This window comes from Cygnus olor, chromosome 21 (genome assembly GCF_009769625.2).
Source record: "Cygnus olor isolate bCygOlo1 chromosome 21, bCygOlo1.pri.v2, whole genome shotgun sequence".
In the NCBI taxonomy this organism is placed as follows: domain Eukaryota; kingdom Metazoa; phylum Chordata; class Aves; order Anseriformes; family Anatidae; genus Cygnus; species Cygnus olor.
Window position 1 is genome coordinate 178,898 of NC_049189.1, and position 20,649 is coordinate 199,546.

At 42.5% G+C, this 20,649-nt stretch overlaps 1 protein-coding gene across 7 annotated transcripts in view; it reads right to left on the reverse strand.

Moving 5' to 3' along the window:
* The window catches only part of CAMTA1 (calmodulin binding transcription activator 1), a 375,445-nt gene that overhangs the window by 16,302 nt on the left and 338,494 nt on the right, over positions 1–20,649 (reverse strand). For 5 of the 7 annotated variants that reach the window (XM_040533944.1, XM_040533945.1, XM_040533946.1 and 2 more), the window contains 11 exons: positions 12,103–12,242; positions 11,661–11,857; positions 11,230–11,308; positions 10,056–10,371; positions 9,130–9,653; positions 6,643–6,830; positions 5,967–6,213; positions 5,397–5,468; positions 4,467–4,487; positions 1,520–1,713; positions 1,253–1,327 (listed from right to left, as the gene is read on the reverse strand). In XM_040533944.1, the coding sequence (XP_040389878.1) occupies positions 1,253–1,327; positions 1,520–1,713; positions 4,467–4,487; positions 5,397–5,468; positions 5,967–6,213; positions 6,643–6,830; positions 9,130–9,653; positions 10,056–10,371; positions 11,230–11,308; positions 11,661–11,857; positions 12,103–12,242 (2,053 nt within the window). The remainder of the gene's footprint in view (positions 1–1,252; positions 1,328–1,519; positions 1,714–4,466; positions 4,488–5,396; positions 5,469–5,966; positions 6,214–6,642; positions 6,831–9,129; positions 9,654–10,055; positions 10,372–11,229; positions 11,309–11,660; positions 11,858–12,102; positions 12,243–20,649) is intronic. The other 2 variants (XM_040533948.1, XM_040533949.1) reach the window with 1 other exon arrangement.

Below are 20,649 nucleotides of genomic sequence, written 5' to 3' on the forward strand. Positions count from 1 at the left end.
TGCCTAACGAACATGATCAAACAAACCTTTTAGTCCCTTCCATACGCCCCGCTATGAGCACAAAGCCACGTGTGCTTCTTCATGATCTACTGTGGCTGTTTCAAATGCATTTAGAACTGTTCTGGAAGCTATAAAGCCCTCTTTCTTATCTGCATGTTACTTGCCATTGAACCTGGAGGTAAGATGCCCTTCCACAACATGAGCCACGCCAACCTCCTGCAAACTGCAGCTCTAAAATCTTCCACATGGACTAGAGTCATGTGTCTAAAATCAAGTTTATCACATGCGTCTCTGACTCTCAGAGCTCTGTTTACTCTCAGACATCACTGGGCTGAACTATACATGCTTTAAAATATATTAGGTCAGACCAGCTCCTGAGTGCTGTTAGCAGATGAGATGCATGTGTGGTGAGAATGGAGAGCAGAGTCAGAAACATCTAAATTCACTTTTGTCTAGGCAAATTTCCAGTTTGCAAACTGATCATATATGAGCTCCTTTCATTGGAAAATCAGGACAGACACCCTGCATATAGCAGAGTACTGGCACAGTAGTGTCATGTGTCAACCTGCCTCGCGTTGCAAGTGAGCACTTTGGCAAGCATGCTCAGGTTCTCATACTGGCAGGAGAGAATTCGTCTTCATGTCTTTGTCTGTACTCCCAGTTATCGAGTATGTGTGGAGTGGCTGAAGTGAACTAACTTATACTTTGCTGGCACATTCCACCTGTCCACATTAAAAAGAAGCTATATTTGATGACAGTCTACCAAGTGACCCTTGTGACTAAACTAAAAGTATTTCTGGTATATACAAGATATCACATTTTGCATTTTACCACATACCACAAACAGTTTGTGCAGCATACAGATCTGTGTAGCATTTATGAGCTGTAGCTATCCTTCAAAGAGCTTATCCCCTCCCCGCTCCCAACATCCTCAAGTCCAACTTTAAAAACCTTTTGCCTTTTTTTTTTTTTTTACTCAATATTTCTTTATTCTGTGTCTGCCTGACGTGACCTTGGCTGCTTTACTATACCAGCAGTGGAAGTGAACATGATGATTCTCTTTCAGCAACAGTCCTAAGTTAAAGATTTCCTTTCTGTGAGTGTATCCTGGAAGCAGCTGTGCTTTGTTATTTGATTAAAAGATTTGTAGAGAGTTGATTCTATTATCCTTTACATTGCACTCACTGCTGACACACTTGAATATTGTTAAATTGCTCTACTGAAGAGCAGATACCATAAGGTAATGTTGTACCTGTGGCGGCAGCGTCGTAAAAATCTCATGATCTTGCGAGCAGCTTGATCCTGTTTCTTGGTAAGCAGACTGCTTCTAAACACACACACAAAAAACAACTTTGAAGCACAGGCAAAACTGTGGAGGACAGCAGTACATGCAAGAATAATCATCCAATGAACCACTGTAGTTATCCCACTGGCCTATTTAAACTACAGCACAGTCCCTAACAGTGTAAACAATGTCATATAAAGATCCTGGTAGCACTTAACAATCCCAGCAACTCACCTGAGTTTCTGTTGTACAATGGTGGCTGCCCGACGGTTTTGCTTCCTCTTCCCACATTCTTTGTAGCTGCGGTAGTACTGCTGGATCAGCATTGCGGCTCTTCGGCTCTGCTGGAATTTTTTCTGCTCATAATAGCTTCGGAATTTGCTCTGGATAAGAATGGCAGCTTGTGTCATCTTTTTATAAAGTGCATACTACAAGAAAAACAAAGAGAAGCTGAGGCATTCCAAAAACAAAACAAATCAAAAAAACAAGGACAGCAAGAAGCAGGTTCCTACAGTGAAAGGCCACTTGCACTGCTAAGACATGATGTAAAGCAAATGAGCACCTACTCACTGATCAGGAACTCCTTGAGAAAAGGACTACAGCAAACCAGAACAACTATGAAATCAGGTGCAGAACCTGAAAAGCAACTACCTGTTTTGCTGTCAATGGAATAGTTTGATGGGATTGGTTTTAACACCTAGCCGTCAGAGGCTCTATGAGTACATGCTAATGACCAGATCCAGTTGTACTACACTTACAACCAACTTTAGAGCAACTGGAGCCAATCCTGAGTTGTGTTTACACTGTTTCATATTTTTACTGGAGTGGGTCTGCATTAGAGAGAAACAATTCAATTAAGTACACTTAGATGAACTGTTTGTTTCCCTTGCATGCAGAAATCTCATTAAAAGTACAGGATGCTCACTTCTGTGCAGCTATTATTTGTCAAGTCTCATAGCAACAACAACAAAACACACCCATCTAAGTAACTATACGAATAAAGAAAGCAGCATTAGTAAGTATTCTAAAATGCTAACAAATTAGCAAAAGACAAAATACACTTTTTAAATGTCTTCACTTAAATGTATCTTGTGAATGAATTACTTTAAGAACCTATTTTGGTGTTCACGTGTGTATTTCACTTTCTTAGGACAAATAACTTTGAAAGCCAACTTAAAACAGCTTTTTCTATGTCACAACACAATACTGTAAAAGTTTTTATTGCTCATATATCCATTTAAATCCAAACATTTCAAATAGAATAACGTATAACTTAAAACAAATCATTGACAAAACTAATTCTCATTAGAAGTCTATAAATAAGCATCCATTGAACCTGCAAATCTGTATGAGCAGTTACATTCAAAATTCCCTGTGGCACTGCTGTATTATTTCTATCCCTGCGATTTCAAATAAAGCAGGAATAAACACTTTAAAAGCAAATCTTTATTTTATGCCCTTTTATTTTAAAATGTGCAAGTAGATGGCCACAACAGAAACCATATACCACCATAAATATTTTAAAAAGTCATCTTCTATAAGATTAATAGAGATGTAGAATAATCTATAGAAGTTGCAATCATATGTCTTAACTAACATTATGACAGAGTGTTATTTTGAAAGCTTTATCACTTTCAAAAATTTTAGCACTGTTATTCCTGGACATTTTATCAGCTATGACTTCTGCTCACTTTATCAGACAGATGAGACACAGACACAGCAGCCACTGCCCTCTATAAGGTAATGTCCTATCATATTTTAATAGACTTCTCTTGTCTATTGGGAAAACAAAAACAAAAACAAAGCAAACAAAAAAAACCCAACACCATCCCAAAAGCAAAAATCCCTTCAATATTATAACAGACCACTATTTACCAAATTTCACTTTTTGGAATTGAAGCAGTCATTAGGTGCAGTTATATTTTGCCTTTTTTCTTCTTCTCCTGCTTTATACATTTATAATTAAATAGACCAGATTGTGTTTTTAAATTAGCTGTTTTCAATAAGTCTGCTCACAGGCTGGTGATGGTTTTCCTTCCAATTTTAAGCCCAGAGGGCACTTCTGTGGCTGAGTTACAAACCCCTGAATAGAAGGGTTTAAGTATGAAACAGTGATGTGAGCTATGACTATTCTAATCTATTCATAAGCCTGTGCTGATCCCAGTGATAAAGTAACATAACAGAGGAACAAGGTATACGAAAGAGAAAATTCTCTGGATAGACTAGACCTCAGTATGTTTGCATTCAACTCTAAGACCCACTTGGATGACTACCTGCTCAAGTACTGAGCCTCTGGGCCACCCACAACTCCCCAGACTCCCTCTCTTCCTCCTTTCCCTCCAACTGGGAAGAGGATAAATGGAGGAGTGACCTGATCTCCAAAGAGGCAAGTCTCAGCTAGTTCAGCAGTCCAAAGAAAGCTCAGCTCTTGTGCCCTGATAGAAGAATACTTAACTGATACAAGTCTGTGGTGCTGGAGGAAGCTGAGGATGGAAAATCATCCTGAGGACACATCTCTCCAGGAAAACCATGCCCTGCATCCTGGCTAGCTTTGAGAAAAGCTCAGCTGATTGCAGTATCTGATAAGAGCAAGACATTGCACAGCTGGAAAATCCATTTTTACAGTAGAAAATTATTGGCCATGAACAATGTAAGGCTGACATTAACTGCCATGCCCCCAGCAAGAGCAGCAAAGTACAAGAGACAGTGGTCTAAGGAATCCATGGCCCAGGTGTTTTAAAGAGGAATGCTCAAAATACTTTGGAAGGCAGGTAGAATGGAGAGCACATCAGCTGCGTGGGTGGCATAAATGTTCCCCTGTGCTCCCTGAATGCCAAGGCAACGATCATAAAGTGAAAGCTAATAAGTAGCAACAAAGGAAAGCTTCTCCTCTTGAAATCGTCTGCACCTCAGCCCATCACTGCTTATATGAGCACCTGTAGAAGCAGAAGACTTTTTTATTTTTAAATTGTACTTTCCTGTTGATATGCTGTGGCACAGCAGCCCCTGCATAACTCCCAAAAGAGGTTTGATTTGTCAGTGATTTATCTACCACAGGAATTTATTAGCGGATACTATTAAAACATTTTACTAAATGCCAGGTTCCCCTGGTTTATACTGGATGTGAAAGTTTGTGACTCAAGGGGGACGGTTTCCAAAACAGTGTTTGTATTTGTATTACCTTCAAGGCTATCCAAGTAAGCTTAGGGAGAAACAGAAAATACATAGTTAATGTTAGTTCTACAAATAAAGAACGGAAAAAAACAAACAAAAAAACCAAGCAAAAATCTTCTTTCAAAAAGATGTGATTCCAGGATCCAAGACAAAACAGTCTGTCACGCAGATTTTGAAAGGAATTAAGTTTCACTATTTACAGAAAGCACCACTCCATGTGACAAGTTTGAATGTAAATCACAATGCAGTCACCTAACACTAGAAAGGCTTCCCAAATATTTTTGAAGGTTGTGAAAGAGTACAGCATCTTGCCTTTCATTTCATATACCATGCCTGTAAGGCACTAGACAGCTTGCGTCTAGCAAGGTACAGCAAACAGATGGAGCTGGGCTGTAGCCTCCACCAAAAAAAAAAAAGTCTTCTTCTTCTGGGGTTGAGAACTCAGCCTAAAAACATGTCTCCAACCAGAGTTTGGAGACCAGTCTCAGTCCTGGAACAAGCTGCAAGCTGCATCAAGCTTAAACACGGGACTCCCCATAGTTTAAAAGTTGAGTATGTACAAAATAAAAAACTGTTTTTCATCTTTGCCCTTATTGAAGGCAAAACCAACTTCAATTTCACAATGAAATTTGGCAAGCAACTAGTCAGAATAGTTTCACCAGATGAAAGCATGCATATTAGCCAATATAGAATACATTATTGCCCTCTATCTCACAGCAAAAATGCAGGCATCACAAACAAAACCCTTTGAAGGAAGCACTCTCTGAATTAAGACTCAGGATACAAATTTTCTTCTGTTTTTAATTTTGTCTAAGCAGGGTATTTCATTGCTCCATGCTGAAAAGCATACAACAGAAATACAGTGGGATAATTCCTATTATAGAGGGCCGTGTTTGTGGCACTTGTGTGTTTCATAGAATTTCACTTCCTTGATTACCTGTTTGTATTTTCGGTAGCAACGCTGAATGACAGCAGCAGCCACCTCTTGCTGTTCCCGGAGAGGACGACCCTGCGTGGAAAAGCAAAGAAGCAATAATTAGGAGACCTCAACAAAAAACAGGACAGATATTGTAAGAACGTAAGTGGCTCACAGCAGCTTGCAGGACACTGACTTCTAAATCTTCTCCTAATCATAGTCTGATTCAGGTGTAGGCATTTCCTAGAGACGTCTCTACACCCAATTCATATAAGATAGAAACCCTCAAAACTGATCTTTACATTGATCACTTCTGGCAACTTGCCAGAATCTCTAGGGTTTATTTTGAGGATATGATTTTTTGAGTGCTGTGCACGTACATATGCGTACCTTGGCATAGCGTGCTCTCTCTGGTATGGTAGATGCTGGGTAAACATCAACAAGTGAGTGCCAGGAGCACTGAAAAGGTTATGACAAACTTTTTTTTTTTTTTTTTTTAATCCCAAGGGTGGGTATTACCCACATGTCATTTTGTAACAAATTGTACTCTCACACCTAATGAGGAAGACATCGGATGTTTTGGCCACATACCTTATATTTCCTGAACACTGTCTGGACGAGTTTGGCAGCTTCATAGAGTTCTCTCTGCTCGTGATCAGACAAAGTTAACTGTGCAAACTCATTCTCTACCTTCTCGCTGGTGGATGCACTCAGAAATTCAGACCAGTCTGCTGCCGAGGGAAGGCTGGGTTTCTCAAAAGCTATTTCACTGATTGGCGAGCCTGCAGGGCTCAAGCTGGTGTTCGAAGAAGGGGTCAAGGGTTCACTATACAGACTTCTGAAATACCAATCACAGTAGGAATTATTGGCTCACAAAGCAGCTGAACTGGCATCACAGAAAAGGAACTGAACATTTGTCAGCTTAAGGGAGAAGCTCAAGCTCCCCTCTCTCTCTCCAACCAACATTCCACATTCCTAAGGCTGACTGTACTGTATTGCATAGGCTTGACATTGGAAGAGAAGTCACAAGTCAGACCTTACGGTACTGCAATTTTGTTGCACTTCCCCTCTTGCATGCACTCCCATTCTTCCATGAATTTGTAGCTGTGTTGGCAATGATACCTTTGTGCATGAGAGTGTGGCTGGCCTTGGAGCACCAGCACTGTGTGCCACTGAGAAACAGCATCTGCAGGCTAAAGAATCAGTGCGTGCTACCCATTATTCAGTCTGCCCAAAATCCCAGAGCAACTTCTCAACTCTTACTGACCTTATCTGTGCAGCACTCGGCAGATGATCAACATCAGCAAGGTAACTGGCCAGCCAGCTCATTGTGGTGCTCATGGCAGCACTCTCCGTTCTCTCTACCAGCGGCGACTCCATTGGCACAAAATTCTCCCGCTTGATCCTGTCAGGCGTAGCTTCAATAATGTGCTCTGCAAGTGTCATCATATTCACCTGAGTATGGGGAAAGGAGAGCAAACTTTTACTGACTGGTAACAAGAGCCTTGTGTTTGCATGTTACAACCCAGCTTTGTATCTCAGAGAAAAGACACACCACCCCATTTTTCCCAAACTTGCCGTAGCTGGAGTCTACTGCTTTTCTCAGCATTGGAGAGAAATCAACAACCAAAGCTCATTCGCTTTTGTCTCTTCTTACAAAGCAGCGTTTCACACTCTCTAGACCTCTTTTTCACAGAGTGTGTGGGGAGCCTAAGAGATTTAGTGAAAGGTACATGTCAATGGACCTTTGCTGTATGCTACTGACAGCTATCACTACTGTCCTGTTTCCAAAGGAAAAGTGATCTTTCCATTCTTTCCCCAAAATGTGCATATACATCATGACAGGACAATAAAGGCATTTTAAGGAACACCAATGAGAGAAGTTAAAACCCTTGGAATCGTAGCTTTGTCAGGAATTCTTCTGAATTATGTATCCCCCCTGACCCAACCAAGGTTCACAGGAACTTTCAATACAGAGAACAGAAAATAGATTGTTTTGCAAGAATCTGCAACATCTTTCTTACACTAGCAAGACAAGAATATTTGGATATGCCAAGGCTGTGCTGCCATTACTCTTTTTGCTCAGAAGACCAGAGTATCCTTCCCCCAGTGATTACTTGTCACGTGTCTGTCTTACTTCTGATCCAACCCCCCCATTCCCTAACTGGTGGAATTTTTCCTTCCCCAAACCTACCACCTCTCTTCTCCCCTTCTCCACTCTTATTTCCTTGCCCTTTAAAGTTCAGCAACTTCTTCAGCTGAGAAGTCACCTGCCATTTCAGCTGCTCACCAGCACCATGCTTCCTCCAAGCTTGCCCTAAGCACAGTTGAACCCTGTGATGGTAATCTGCAGGTGAAACAAAGAGGCTAATTTTCAGAGGTCAGGCTGACAGGCCTGTAGTTCCCCGGATCCTCCTTACAGCCCTTCTTATAGACAGGAGTCACATCAGCAAGCCTCCAATCCTCTGGGACCTCTCCAGATAACCAGGAACGCTGATAGATGGTGGAAAGTGGCTTGGCAATCACCTCCGCCAGCTCCCTCAGCACCCTAGGGTGGAGCCTGTCTGGTCCCACGGACTTGTGACATTCTAGATGGAGGAGCAGGTCTCTAACTTTCTTTTCCTGAATCACAGGGGGTGATTATCTACCTGAATCACAGGGGACTTCCAGGTCAGGGCATAAAGTACCCTGAGGATAACTGATCCATCTATTAAAGACTGATGCAAAGAAGGTGTTGAGAACCTCAGCCTTTTCGTTATTCTCAGTGATCACATTCCCTGCTGCATCAAGTAAAGGATGGAAATTCTCCTTCGTTCTTCTCTTATTGTTAATATATTTGTAAAAGGATTTCTTGTTCTCTTTTACTGCAGTGGCCAACCTGAGTTCAGGCTGGGCTTTTGCCTTTCTAACTTCCTCCCTGCATATCTTAGCAACTTCTTTGTAGTCTCCCCAAGTAGCCTGTCCCTTCTTCCACAGGACATACTCTTTTTCTCCCAGAGTCTCAACAAAAGTTCCCGGTTCATCCACGCTGGTCTTCTTCCACTCCGGCTTGCCTCACGGGACTCAGGAACACCTGCTCCTGTGCCTTTAAAATTTCCATCTTGAGGAGCATCCAAGCTTCCTGGAACCCTTTGCCTTTCAGGAGTGACTCCCAAAGGACCCCTGCAACAAGTGTCCTGCAGGTCAAAGTCCGCACTTCGGAAGTTCAAGACAGCAGTTTTGCTAGTTACCCTTCTCACATCACCAAGAATAGAGAACTCTACAATTTCACGGTCTCTCTACCCAAGACAGTCCCCAACCTTCACAACTCCCACCAGTCCTTCTCTGTTAGTGAAGAGCAGGTCTAGTGGGGCAGCTCCCCTGGTAGGCTCTCGTACCAGCTGTGTCAGGAAGCTGTCTTCCACACACTCTAGAAACCTCCTGGACTGCTTCCTCTCTGCAGTGTTATATTTCCAGCATACATCAGGGAAGTTGAAGTCTCCCATGAGAATGAGTGCTGGTGATCATGCAACTTCTGAGAGCTGCTCATAGAATGCCTCATCCATCTCTTCATCCTGATTAGGTGGTCTATAACAGACCCCCACCAAGATGTCACCCCTACAGGCCTTCCCCTTAGCCTTGACAGAGCTAAGAGCTTCCACAAAAATTTCTCACAGTTATGCTCTTCTCCACAGACAAGACATGTGGCTGAGCAGAAGAGACTGACAGAGAGATGTCTCAGGCTAGACGATCTTGGTGCTATGATTATGTTTACCTGCAAGTCATCCATGTGGGGTAAACAGTCCTCATCCCCTACATTGTCCCTATAAGACAAGAGTTCTGCATCCACCATTTCCCTGTCAGCCATCATCAGCACGTTCATCTGCTCTCGCTGGCGTAGCCGATGGGCTACAGTGTCCTTCCCCAGAGCAGTCCCCTTCTGGCTCCCTGCCACCTGCACCGCAGACACACCAATGTAAATGTCTTTTGGGTTCCATTTGATGCCTGCTTGGCTGCCAGAGCCCCGGTACCCAGCAACTTCTGGGATGTGCTGGGAGAGCTCCCGGCCATAGTCCCTTATCCCTTCACTGGGGCTGATTGTCTCAGTGGCGGATTGCTTGGAGCTGGAGTTCTGCTTTCTGACACTTGGCTGTTCCAGACTCAGTGCAGTGGAAAGCAGCTTCTCTTGCCGGGCTTGAAAATATTCAGGGCTCAGCTTATGCTTTTTGGGTGCAGGGTAATCTTTCTGAGTCTCACTACTGTAGTAACTGGAAGGTTCTGATCTTGGTCGTCTCAACTCTGGAAACAAACAGATCAATGGTCAAAACGAAGTATGCAACGTGATTGCTGTAGGAACTACAACAGCTTCTGCTGCAGAGCAGCAGGTAGAAATTCATGCCATGCTCTAGGACACACAAATGTATGGGTGTCAAGTACTTGCAAAGAAGTAACTGTCACCCAGGGAGGATATTACCTCAGTTGTTCTTCAGATACACACATCTTTCTAAAGCAGACATTCCTGGTTCTTTTCCCAATACTTATGCAAGAGTATAGAGCACATGACAGAGAGCCCACAAAAAAAGCAGTTAAGCATGGCCAACAGGGCTACAGGTGGCATTTGCCACCCAGGTGAGGTCTTTGCTCCATGATTTTACGTGTCACATCTCATCAAAGCAGTGCATGCCATCAGGGTTGTCTTACCTGTGTTTGTACTAGAAATCACAGTGACTCCCTTCTGAGGCTCTTGAGAGGCAATAAGTTCACTGTGCCACTGGGACACCCAGCTCTCTGCGCTGGAGTCTGTGCTTGAGGGGCACTGAATTCTGGGGTTTTGCCCAAGCTGAGGTTGCTCATCACGCTGTAGCTGCTCCAAGCACTCTGCCAACTTTACATGGCCCCGAGACCGGGCAATTGCCAGTGGCAGTCTCCCAAGGGAATCAGGAATAGAGATGGCTCGGCGGTCCCACTTATACAGCACAACAGCTGCATCCATGTGGCCCAGGGCACATGCCCACATCTGGAAAAAAAAAAACAAAAAAACAAGTGACCCATTGTACATGTTTTGTAAAAAAAAAAAAAAACAAGTGACCCATTGAATATTGGTAGACCTGCCTTCTCTTTCTCTTTTTGTTAATGCAATGGAGTTGTATCCTCAGCTCACAGAAAATTGACTGGCAAAACCACGCCATGTTTGAACACCACCAATGGGCTTTTATAAATGTCCTATATGAACAAAAGGCCATTACAGAGGACTAGATGCTCACTCCTTTGAGGGAGAAACCTCTATCTGCCAAATGAAGCTGTTAGTTTCTCGTTTAGTAATGCATGTATTGTTTTTTTAGCTGTCATACCCACTGGAACCACTGCAGAGACAGACCAGCTTCAAACAGAAAGGAATCTCTGAGATCAGAAACATTCAGGCAGGAATAAAAGCTGGGAACAATAAAATCAAACACTCTGCTGTTGTAACCTGGCACTTCTGGTTCCACCTGCTTTGGCTTCCTGCATGAGCTCTCAGTCTAGATTCCAATGACCAAGCTATTGTGATGTCTTTACAAGCTCTACAGTCAAAGAGGAAAACTTGAAAGAAGGCATGTAAAGGCCTTTCCCCAGAATGACAGCAGAGACTAGATATTTGGTAAAACACAGACCAGAACCACCCATCTGTCCTCACATTACTCAAAGATTTTTCTTTTTGGTCTCTCTCAACAAAATGCTAGAAAGCTAATAGTACCATGTCTTAACATTTACACAGCAAGGACACACATGAAACATCTACTTCTCAGAGTGTAAAATGCATCAGGAAAATAACACATCAGGAAGGACTCCTGGGAGAGTCTGAGGGCCCTCTGAAGTTTCAGTTTCTGCTGCTTACCAGAGGAGTGCAGGAGAAATGATCCACATTCAAAGGGTCAACTTCCAGCTCCAGATCAATGCTGTCTGCATGTTTGGTGCTAGAGAGGAAACAAAACAAATGATGCTCTGTAGACAAGTTAGAACCATTTCCTAAATCTGTAGCTTCACTCAGTGCACCATACCACAAAAATGGCCAAACACACGTCCGTGACACACATATACTACAGACGGTGCCCCCAACAGAGACTTTAAGAGCATGATACATCCAGTGACTGGATCTCATCTCTCTCAAGATACAGGGGACAAGAACAAGTTCAGGGACTTGGTTGTTTCTAAGGGACAAAAGGTGCAGTTTGTAAAGGGCAACTAGAAACCTGGAGCAAGCAGAGCTTACATATGCTTCTTACATGTCTGTATTGACACCCAAGAGTCCAACAGGCTGGGTCTTACCGCCATTTGATGAGGGTCTGGATCAGTGTAGCATAGCCCTGGGCGGCAGCTAGGTGGAGCAGTGTCATTCCTCGGAAAGTCTTTGAATGGATCAAGTGTTTGGACTTTGCCCAGCAAGCACGACTCATCATCTTCTCGCACACCACCACCACGCGGCTCTCAAAGCAGCTGCCCAAGGTCCCAGTCCCAGAAACGCACTGAAACACCACACACAACCCACTTTAACCACTGACGGGAGTTGCAACCTGCCCTAAGCAGGCAACCTTTCACTTTCAGAAGTACTGAGACAGTGGCAAATGCAAGTTAAAGTCACCTACTGTTAAAGACGCCCATAAAGAAGACCTGTTTTTTAAGAAAAGGTATAATCCTTTCCAACCCCCATCAAATACAAATGCTGGTAGGAAAGAATAAAGCTGCTGTGACTACACAGCAGCATCTGTACCTGTACCTGTGTTCCTCCATTCCCGCTCCCATTGCTCCCGCCTCCTACTCCTTGTTTGTGCTGCTGGGAGCCTGTCATTTCAGCCATTCTCCTCTCCATCTGCTCGAGGCGCTCCAGTATTGACATCCTGAACTGATTATCTAGGTTGAAGAAAGGCAGAAATGAGGGTATTTCTATGGAAAGAAAGCTTAGTTTTTGGCAGCCTACTGCAGAGAGTCACAAGCAACAGTCCTGAACATCATGAAGGAGATTTGCTTCGCTTGACAATGCACGGGGACACTTGCCCTGCAGCATCCTACCTCTTTAATTTCCTGTGGCTGCCCTTTTACTGCAATTCTAGAGAACCTCCTTAAAGGTAATAGAAGGAAAAATACAAAAAATGGGGAGAAGACAGGTCCCTTTCCTTGTGATTCTAGCTGCATCCATACAATAAAAGATTGGGGTAATGCAACTTCTTTGAAAACACACGCAAACCCTGAGCAAATACAATCGTTCGGACAGTGTTTCAGTAGACTTGTATTGAAATACTCTCAATTTTACAGACAATCACCCTGCTTTCACTGGAGTACTGAATTCATCTTGGCTTGCCTCCTGAAATCATGCAGTAATGGTGCCTAGAGGAAAAAGACTGCTTTGCTTCCTTCTGTGCTTAGAACAAGGAGCCATTAAGAAGGTACTCATTCCTTGCCTGACTGACTCCCTTTCTTGGAAAACAGCTTCAGCCAAGGACCTGAAATAGGACTATCAGAAATCACAGAGTGTGGGCATTGATAATCCAGGAGTATCCTTTTGAAAAGCAGAGCTCTGTGGTCTCTGCAGAAGTCTAAACGCAGTATTAGTTTTTTTTTTCCTCCTTGCATTGTAACCTAGCACTATGATACAGCTACTATTGCTTGAATAGTAGAGGAGGGAAATTTAGACTGGCTAATAGGACATTGCTAAACCTGAGACTGTAGAGATTAATTCAACAGATACTGTTGTGTTTAAGTCCAGTCAGTGCAACTCGAGTGGCTGCAAACCCAGAGGGCTCCTTCTCTCTAATGACCCACAGGGGAGATACTTCACATGGCTTGTACGAGTGCACCTGCTGGGTAGGACAATCTTGTGGATAGGAAGTATTTCATGAATGTTTTTATCATGCTAACAGTGTACATAACAAGTTTCTGGGAAAAAATAACTCCCGTCCTGTTTGGTTTCATGTACCCATGGACATGATGAGGTGGTTCAGAGCACTGAAACCCAGAACAAAGCCTACTAATAGTAATGGAAATCTGTGCATGAAAATTAACAAGCTCTGATCAGGTTTTAAAAGAGAAACTCTTCTCCAGTTGGCCTTGTCACACGCAGAGTCCTTAACAGCATATTGCAGGAGCAATTGCTCCTCAAAAGTTTGTTAACAGCTTCCAGTAGTGCTGTAGTGCAACTGTGTTGGATGTGTTTCAAAGCTATCATGAAGTTAACTGAAGTCCATGCCAGCACAACTCTTGCACGCTAGATCTACTTTTAGCCTATGTTTGAACCAAGAGTCAGGCATCAATTAACTTGAAGAAATGAAATGAAGCAAGGTCTTTCCTTACCTACCCCCTTACCTAGCCATCTGTCTGTGAGATGACGGCTCCATGTCACCTGCTGACTTTCCAACCATTAGTCAAAACAAACAAACAAATAAATAAAACATCCAGCATACTACATCCTGCAAGGCACAACTCTTACTAGAGAATAACAGAAATATGAATCTCTTTGCTGTACTGCACCAGAGATCACATTGCAAACCATTAAGGCACATCTCAGAAACTGGCTTAAACTCATCCCTCATTCCCTAAAAGGATGTCGTGGCTTGGCAGCAGACACGAACTCAGCTCTCCTCTGGCCAGCTCCAACAAATTGTAATTCAGCATCTTTGTGGCTCTGCTTGAGCAGGGGGCTTGGACCAGATGACCTCCAGAGGTCCCGCCCAACCTCAACCACTCTGTGATTCTGTGATCCCACCCTGGTTGCTCAAGAGCCAGGAACACAGGAGTATGGCTGGCACCCCACTTCTAACCTCATTTTAGAGGTGAGCTCACTATGGTCTTCTCTTGCCTAGCTGAAAACATTATTATTTATTATTAGTGCCTTATTAATAATTTACTCGTTCTGTTAATTGCAAAGCCTCTGGGAAAATGGCTGGCAGTTCTGTAAGGAAATATTCGTAATGCAGATGCAGTCTTAAGGCCTTGCCTCTGAACTGCGGTTGGCACACAGCAGCAAGTCGTGTTTTCTCACAAGCCTTTGTTCTGGCAGTGCTGCAGTGTGCTGCAGTGCAGTCCACATCCCTGTCTCCTCCTTCCCCATTGCCATGCAGAACACGTATGCTGCAGAGACTGACAGTGACCTGGCATTGCTGCGCCATCCCCTCTCACCACAGGCCTGTGTCAAACAGAGCCGGTGTAACTCAAGCACCAGGGAAAGCAGCCGTGTCTGCCACTGAGGTTAATAGAGCGGTATTGAACGTACAAAACATACATTCAATTGTACACAACTATCTGAGTTGCCAGCACTTGCATTTTATTAGAGTTAAGAGGAGCAACAAACCCCAGCTATCACATCTGGGCTTCCAACCTCATACAGACAGAAGTTCTTTTTAAAAAGATACTAGAAGAAATTTATGTTGAACTGGTGTCACAGAACAAGAAGCCCGGGGCTGCAAGACACCAGGGCTTTGCTCCTACCCATTCAGCTGTCAAAAGATAATTCTTATTCTGTACAGTCAGAAACAACATCAAAAAATTATTCCAGCGAGATACAAAAGTAAACTGTGCAGATTCCTTTTTTTTTTTTTTTTTTAAAGCTCTAGACATTGTGGAACAGAACTGGGGGACCCTATGCTAGTGTCCATTTTCCAGGCTCTTCTCTAAGGATGTAGCCCTGTGGTCTCTAATGACTGAAGCCTCAATTTTTCCTGACACAGCAACTGATAGCAGTGAACACTTCCTGGCACTTTTTGTCAGAGGACTGAATTTACTGAAGGGATGTCTGTCACTACCACTGTCCTCAGACAGGAACACTGAAACAAAGAAAGAAAAGAACGAAACTTTTCTCAGGAGACAGAATTTGAAATAGAACATCCTCATGTACTCCTATTCGGACACCTGGACAATGCTCCCAGGAGGTATTTAGGACAGGACTACCTGATTTTAGGTGGTGAAGGGTATCTATTTGACTTAACAGGAATCTGAAGGAGAAATATAAGAAATTAATTCAAGTCTTAAACCTGTAACCTTCAGTATCTTACCAAGACAGCTGTATTTTTAACAGATGGTTATAACTGCTCTGTCTAAAGACAGATCAGAAATATGCTGCTGTTAATAAAATAGCAAGTGGAATTAAACATTCTGGAGCTCCGACACAAACTGAAGGAAGCCCTTTCCAAGTATGGCAGAAATGGTTACTATTTACCCAGCAGCAGCACTCTACAGTGATTAGAAAGCTCCAGGAAGCAAACATGGAAGTAGGATGATAATGCACAGAAAGTGTCTCTAATCTGTCTCTAAGCTGCCCGTTTTCCAGGTTATTTAATGTGCTACCTAAGCAACTAGATCAAAGCCGAAACTGACGGCAATTTCAGAATTCTTTTCCTACAAAATTTCCATACACTAAACCATTGCCTTCAAAAATGACTGTCACATGAAGTGCACATGCTGCTCTAGTCTTGTGGGGGCTAAAAAAAAAAAAAAAAAAGTCAGGGCAGGAGAGAACAGTAAAAGGGAAGACAGCAACGAGCTATGCTGCAAGAGTTGGTACATTCTTAACCTAACCAAGACGCCTAAGCACAGGATAACAGCCAAAGGGAAGGGCACCTCCACCTGAAGTTTCCTCTGGACTCAGCAACGAGATGGAAGGCTGCTCTTCTTCCACATGGAGGTCTGGACACACCTCAGACTCGAGGCACTTGGACCACAGTCAGCACAGTTTGCACACTGCTAAGAATCTAACAGATGCCTCATCCGGACCACAGAGAGAACAACACACCTCACTGTTTCTGTAGAAGACTCTCGAGTCATTCAGCATCGTAAACAGCACATTCCCCTCCTCATTGGGAACAGACTACGGAACCTGCTTGCTTCCAATTATGGCTCCCGAAAGTAAACCACATACAAATATCGGCTCCCACACGCTTCTTTCTTGGTGCGTTCTTGCAGCATCTCTCAGGATCCTTTTAAAAACAAACTGTTTACAGGTGGATGAACTTCCAGACTTTTTTTTTCTTCTTCAAAAAAAAAGCTGCACTAGTCCTACATTTCAAAATTAAGTTACAACGAATAAAGATGATCTTGTACCTTGACAACTCAGATTTTGCTGGGGTCTAATTAAAGGGTAAGCCTTTGCATGACCTCTTAGGAATCACTATTCTGTAAGTCCCAGGTTTGTCAGCTTGAATCAAAACATTATTGCTTCTGTAGCCTCAGTAACAGGACTTGGTCAGCTTGACCTGTGAGGACATCAGTAGAATGTTGAATATGCAAGTACAATTTATGTTACAGAAACTGGCATGAAAATACCATCTTCTGTTTATATAGTCCTGGGTTCAAATGGCTCAAACAACATCAGCTTTACGTAACCCTTGAGTCTTATGCAATACCTTTAAAACTGATATATCTGTATGCATGTTAACAGTCTATACAGGAAGATGACTGCTACAGCTAGGTAAAACAAAGAAATTGAATAGAAAGAAAACCTGTCACATTTTGAGAAGCAAAGGTTTTTTTTTTTTTTTTTTCCCCTCCCGGAAACTCTGCTCTGAACATAACTGAGGTCTGAAACACGATCCTGTAGCTCAACAAAAAAAAGATGCCACAACACATTGTTTAAGCAAACTGCAGTGCTTGGTCTTGAAAGAGGCACTGGTCAAGAAAACATGACAAAACCTGACCCAGTCCTGTTGACTCTCTGACAGTGATTTTCCTATAAAAAACGTAATTGCCAAAAAAAACATTATCAGCAAAACCCAAGCAACAAAAACAGGATAAAAATGAAGTACAAATGAAGAGAGAAAAAAAAAAAAGGCAGTAATTTGCTTTACGTTTATCAATAACTGCTTTACCTTGCAATAATTAAGAGATGGGTTATACGAGCTACAGGGCTGAACATTACAGATACTGCTCTGACATCCAAGACCATTTATCCCTTATTATTTCTTATTTTGCTAGTCAAAGTCTTTACTGTTTTGCCCACTTCAGGGGGCTGTGTAGAACCACCTATTTAGAATGCAATCAAGTTATATGACCACACTTTCTACGTTCTTTTCTTTTATATTAAACAGAAGATCTCATGACAAGTATCTACCTCACAGTGCACTGAAGACAAATGCTCAATAGCCTACAAATCAAGTTGTCAAAATAAGCTTCTCTCATGCTGTAATACTCAGGAAATCTAAACTGCTCCAGCCCAGCAGATTTCTTGCACTGGAAGCACCCTAACTTTTTCCAAATGCATCAAAGATGAGAGTGAACACAGACATGTCCACATATTTAAGGGTTTATCCAAGGACTCTGCTTTTGATGATCACATTTCAGAATCTTTTGTAAGTAAAAACTGAGTTTGTCACATTACATATAAACTGAAGAGATGTTATAACATTTAAGGAATAACAAACAGTTGACATATTCTTTACTAATGCTCTGCCCTCCAACAGGTGATGCTCAAAAAAAATCCAAAAAACTCATAATACTGTCTCCAGGCTTTCCTGCCAGTAACACCTGTGTTGCTCTAGGTCTCCCTTATCACATGTACTCTAACCTCTTCAAACACTCCTCTTTAAAACCTGGGGCAGTATATAAAGTACTGAAAAACCTTTTGCCAATGTAGCGTAATTTGAAAACTAAACTTCACAGACTTTGTAGGTTTCTAAAGCCCTTCTTCAAGGCTGCCTCCAACAAAGCTGATGAAAATGATTGCATTTATGTAACTGAGACACCTCGTAACTTACAGAAAACATTTTGAACTTTATATATTTTCTGGAAATTATTATTCTTCAAATTTAGCCATAAAATGTTAACATCAAAATTACTTTTCACCATTATTCCTTAACATAACTGGAGGAGGTGGTGACTTTAGCCATTAAGGGCCTATTTTGTGAACAGACTGAGCCCAAGCAAGGTAGCACAGACAAGTCTCACAGAGCTTTTTCAACAGCAGTTGCTTGGATCTGATGAGAGCTCTGAAGTTTTTGGGATATGAAGGATCCCAAAAGTTGATGCAATATGCACTGAATCATTTTTGTTTCAGCCCTCTCACTCCACAACTCCTGTGAAACTCTGCAAGCTCCTAGTGCTACTCCTGAATCATAGATTAATTTAGTGTATCTGTTCTATCAAGCCACAAAGCCATTTTCACTTCTGGTGTCCTCAGTCCTTCATAGTATAGTGAGAAGCTAACCCATGAACTCAAAAACAAGCTTGGGAAACACAGCAGTCTCCACAGTGGTATTTCGTGGCAGGGTCTGGCACTCCTGAGAAAACCAGTTGCTTCAGTGTCATGTCAGGGCTGGGCTGCTCCACAGTGCCAGCAGCCTGACGGGAGCCTGGCTTGTCCAGATGGAAGGGATAGAAGGAGCTACTTGGCCAGATTTTGATGTGTACTGTGAAATTGGTCTGAATCTAGAAAAAAATAAATCTCCTTCTCAATCGGTCTGAATCTAGAAAAAAAATAAACCTCCTTCTCATTTCCCTAAAACAGACATCATCTGTAACCAGAACAAGCTTCTTAATTTGTACTCAGAGGGAGCCTACTACTGATAGCAAGTTACACACACAGTATTTCTATAGATGCAAAATTAATCTGGTAAAGTCTTTTAAGGATGAATGATTACTCACATCAGTCAGCATTTTACAGAGCTACAGGGTGTATACTTCCACAGTTAAGACCAGAGAACCTGGATATAGTTTCATGTTACAGTCTCTTTTGGCAGGATTGGTTTAAGCTGGCGTTTCTTAAGTCCAGATCACTTCACTGATGAACTTAAAGCAGACCTGTAAAAACAGCTCTGAGCCACTACAGCAGATGCAGTAAACAGAAAGTGCAATGAGCAGAGGAGTTAATCTGGTTTAACTCCCTGAGGGAGGTGCCCGGGAGTCATGCCTCTGTTTTCTCCCTTAGCATCCTCCGATAGAACAGAACTTCCTCAGTAAAAATCTAAATAGATGCTAGCCATTCATGCCACACAAGTTTTTACCTGGGACTGCAAAAGTACCTGCTTTGTAAAACTTCCAGTGCCTGCTCAGATTGTGACAGCCCCTGACTACATGTACTCTACGTTAAAGGGCAGCAGTTTCAAACATTTTCCAAGTGTTTTTGTCTTTTTTTCCCCATGCGAATAGGTAACAGGGTTGCTACTGAGAATGAGCTTGATCATGTATCAAGTGGGACAACTCCCCTGGAGATCTACCAAAACACTCTCTATTGCCCTTGTCATTCAGCTGTGTTGTCCCATCAGTAGGTGTCAAGACACTCAAGACACAGAGTCCTCACTCTAAATGGTATAGAAAAAACACAAAGCAAATTTGGGGTAAACACCTGTGATGCAGAAAATACTTATAAATGAAACACTTCACCCAGCCCGTGATAGCATAAAGCATGGTCCTCCCCATCTTCTAACCCAATGACTTGTTCAAAGACACTATTATCCGAAGACACTGTAGGATTTCACACCCGGGTTCCCTCTCTTTGAGCTACACAAGGTGGCAAGAAACAACAGTGTCTTGTTTGGTGGACACCAGCTCAAACCATTGCCTTTGGCTCTCAAAGATTACCAGAGTTGCTTTTCTAATCTCTGCATGCTGCTTTACTGGACAAGGGAAGAACCAAAACGATCACTTTCTTGCTTTTGTGCTCTAGAATCAACAAGCAAGAAATTTCATCCGTACCACTCACAACATGGCAGCAAAGCCAGGACTATTACACAGGAAATTCTGCTTTTCACCGACAAAACAAACAGCCAGCAAATCTTAGCAGTGCGTATGTCTCACACATACACTTGGAGGCCTTTTTTTTTTTTTTTTTTTTTTGCCACTCTACACAAACTAAATGTTTGATGATATTTGAGTAACAATATTTGAGTCTAAGGAACTAATGAAGAAGGTGCATGATCTTTCCTGCTTATTCTACTAGAGCACTCTCTGCCCAAGTTACAGTCATTTCCCCACAGTCTTCTAACCACTAAATTAATGGTGTTTTGTTAGATCTGCATATGCATGTTCCGAAGTGCCACGTTTAAATGCTCTGGAGGTAAGAATCCACTCCAAGAGCACTGGCTTCCCAGCACATGCAGTTTTCTTTAACAGCAGTTTCTGTGTTACAACATCTTTGGTATGAACACACACAGACTGAATTTAACAAGTGCAATAGCTGAGCACTGTAAGAAAGCTTGCAGCACAACGACATTTTTCTACTTTCCAGAGCGAGGCAGATGCACCATATTCTTTCAACCAGTGCAAGCTGTGGGTGGTGACTGAAGCAGCCTAAGGGCACTTTATTACTCTGAGTGCCAGTGATCTTCTATTTTACAAA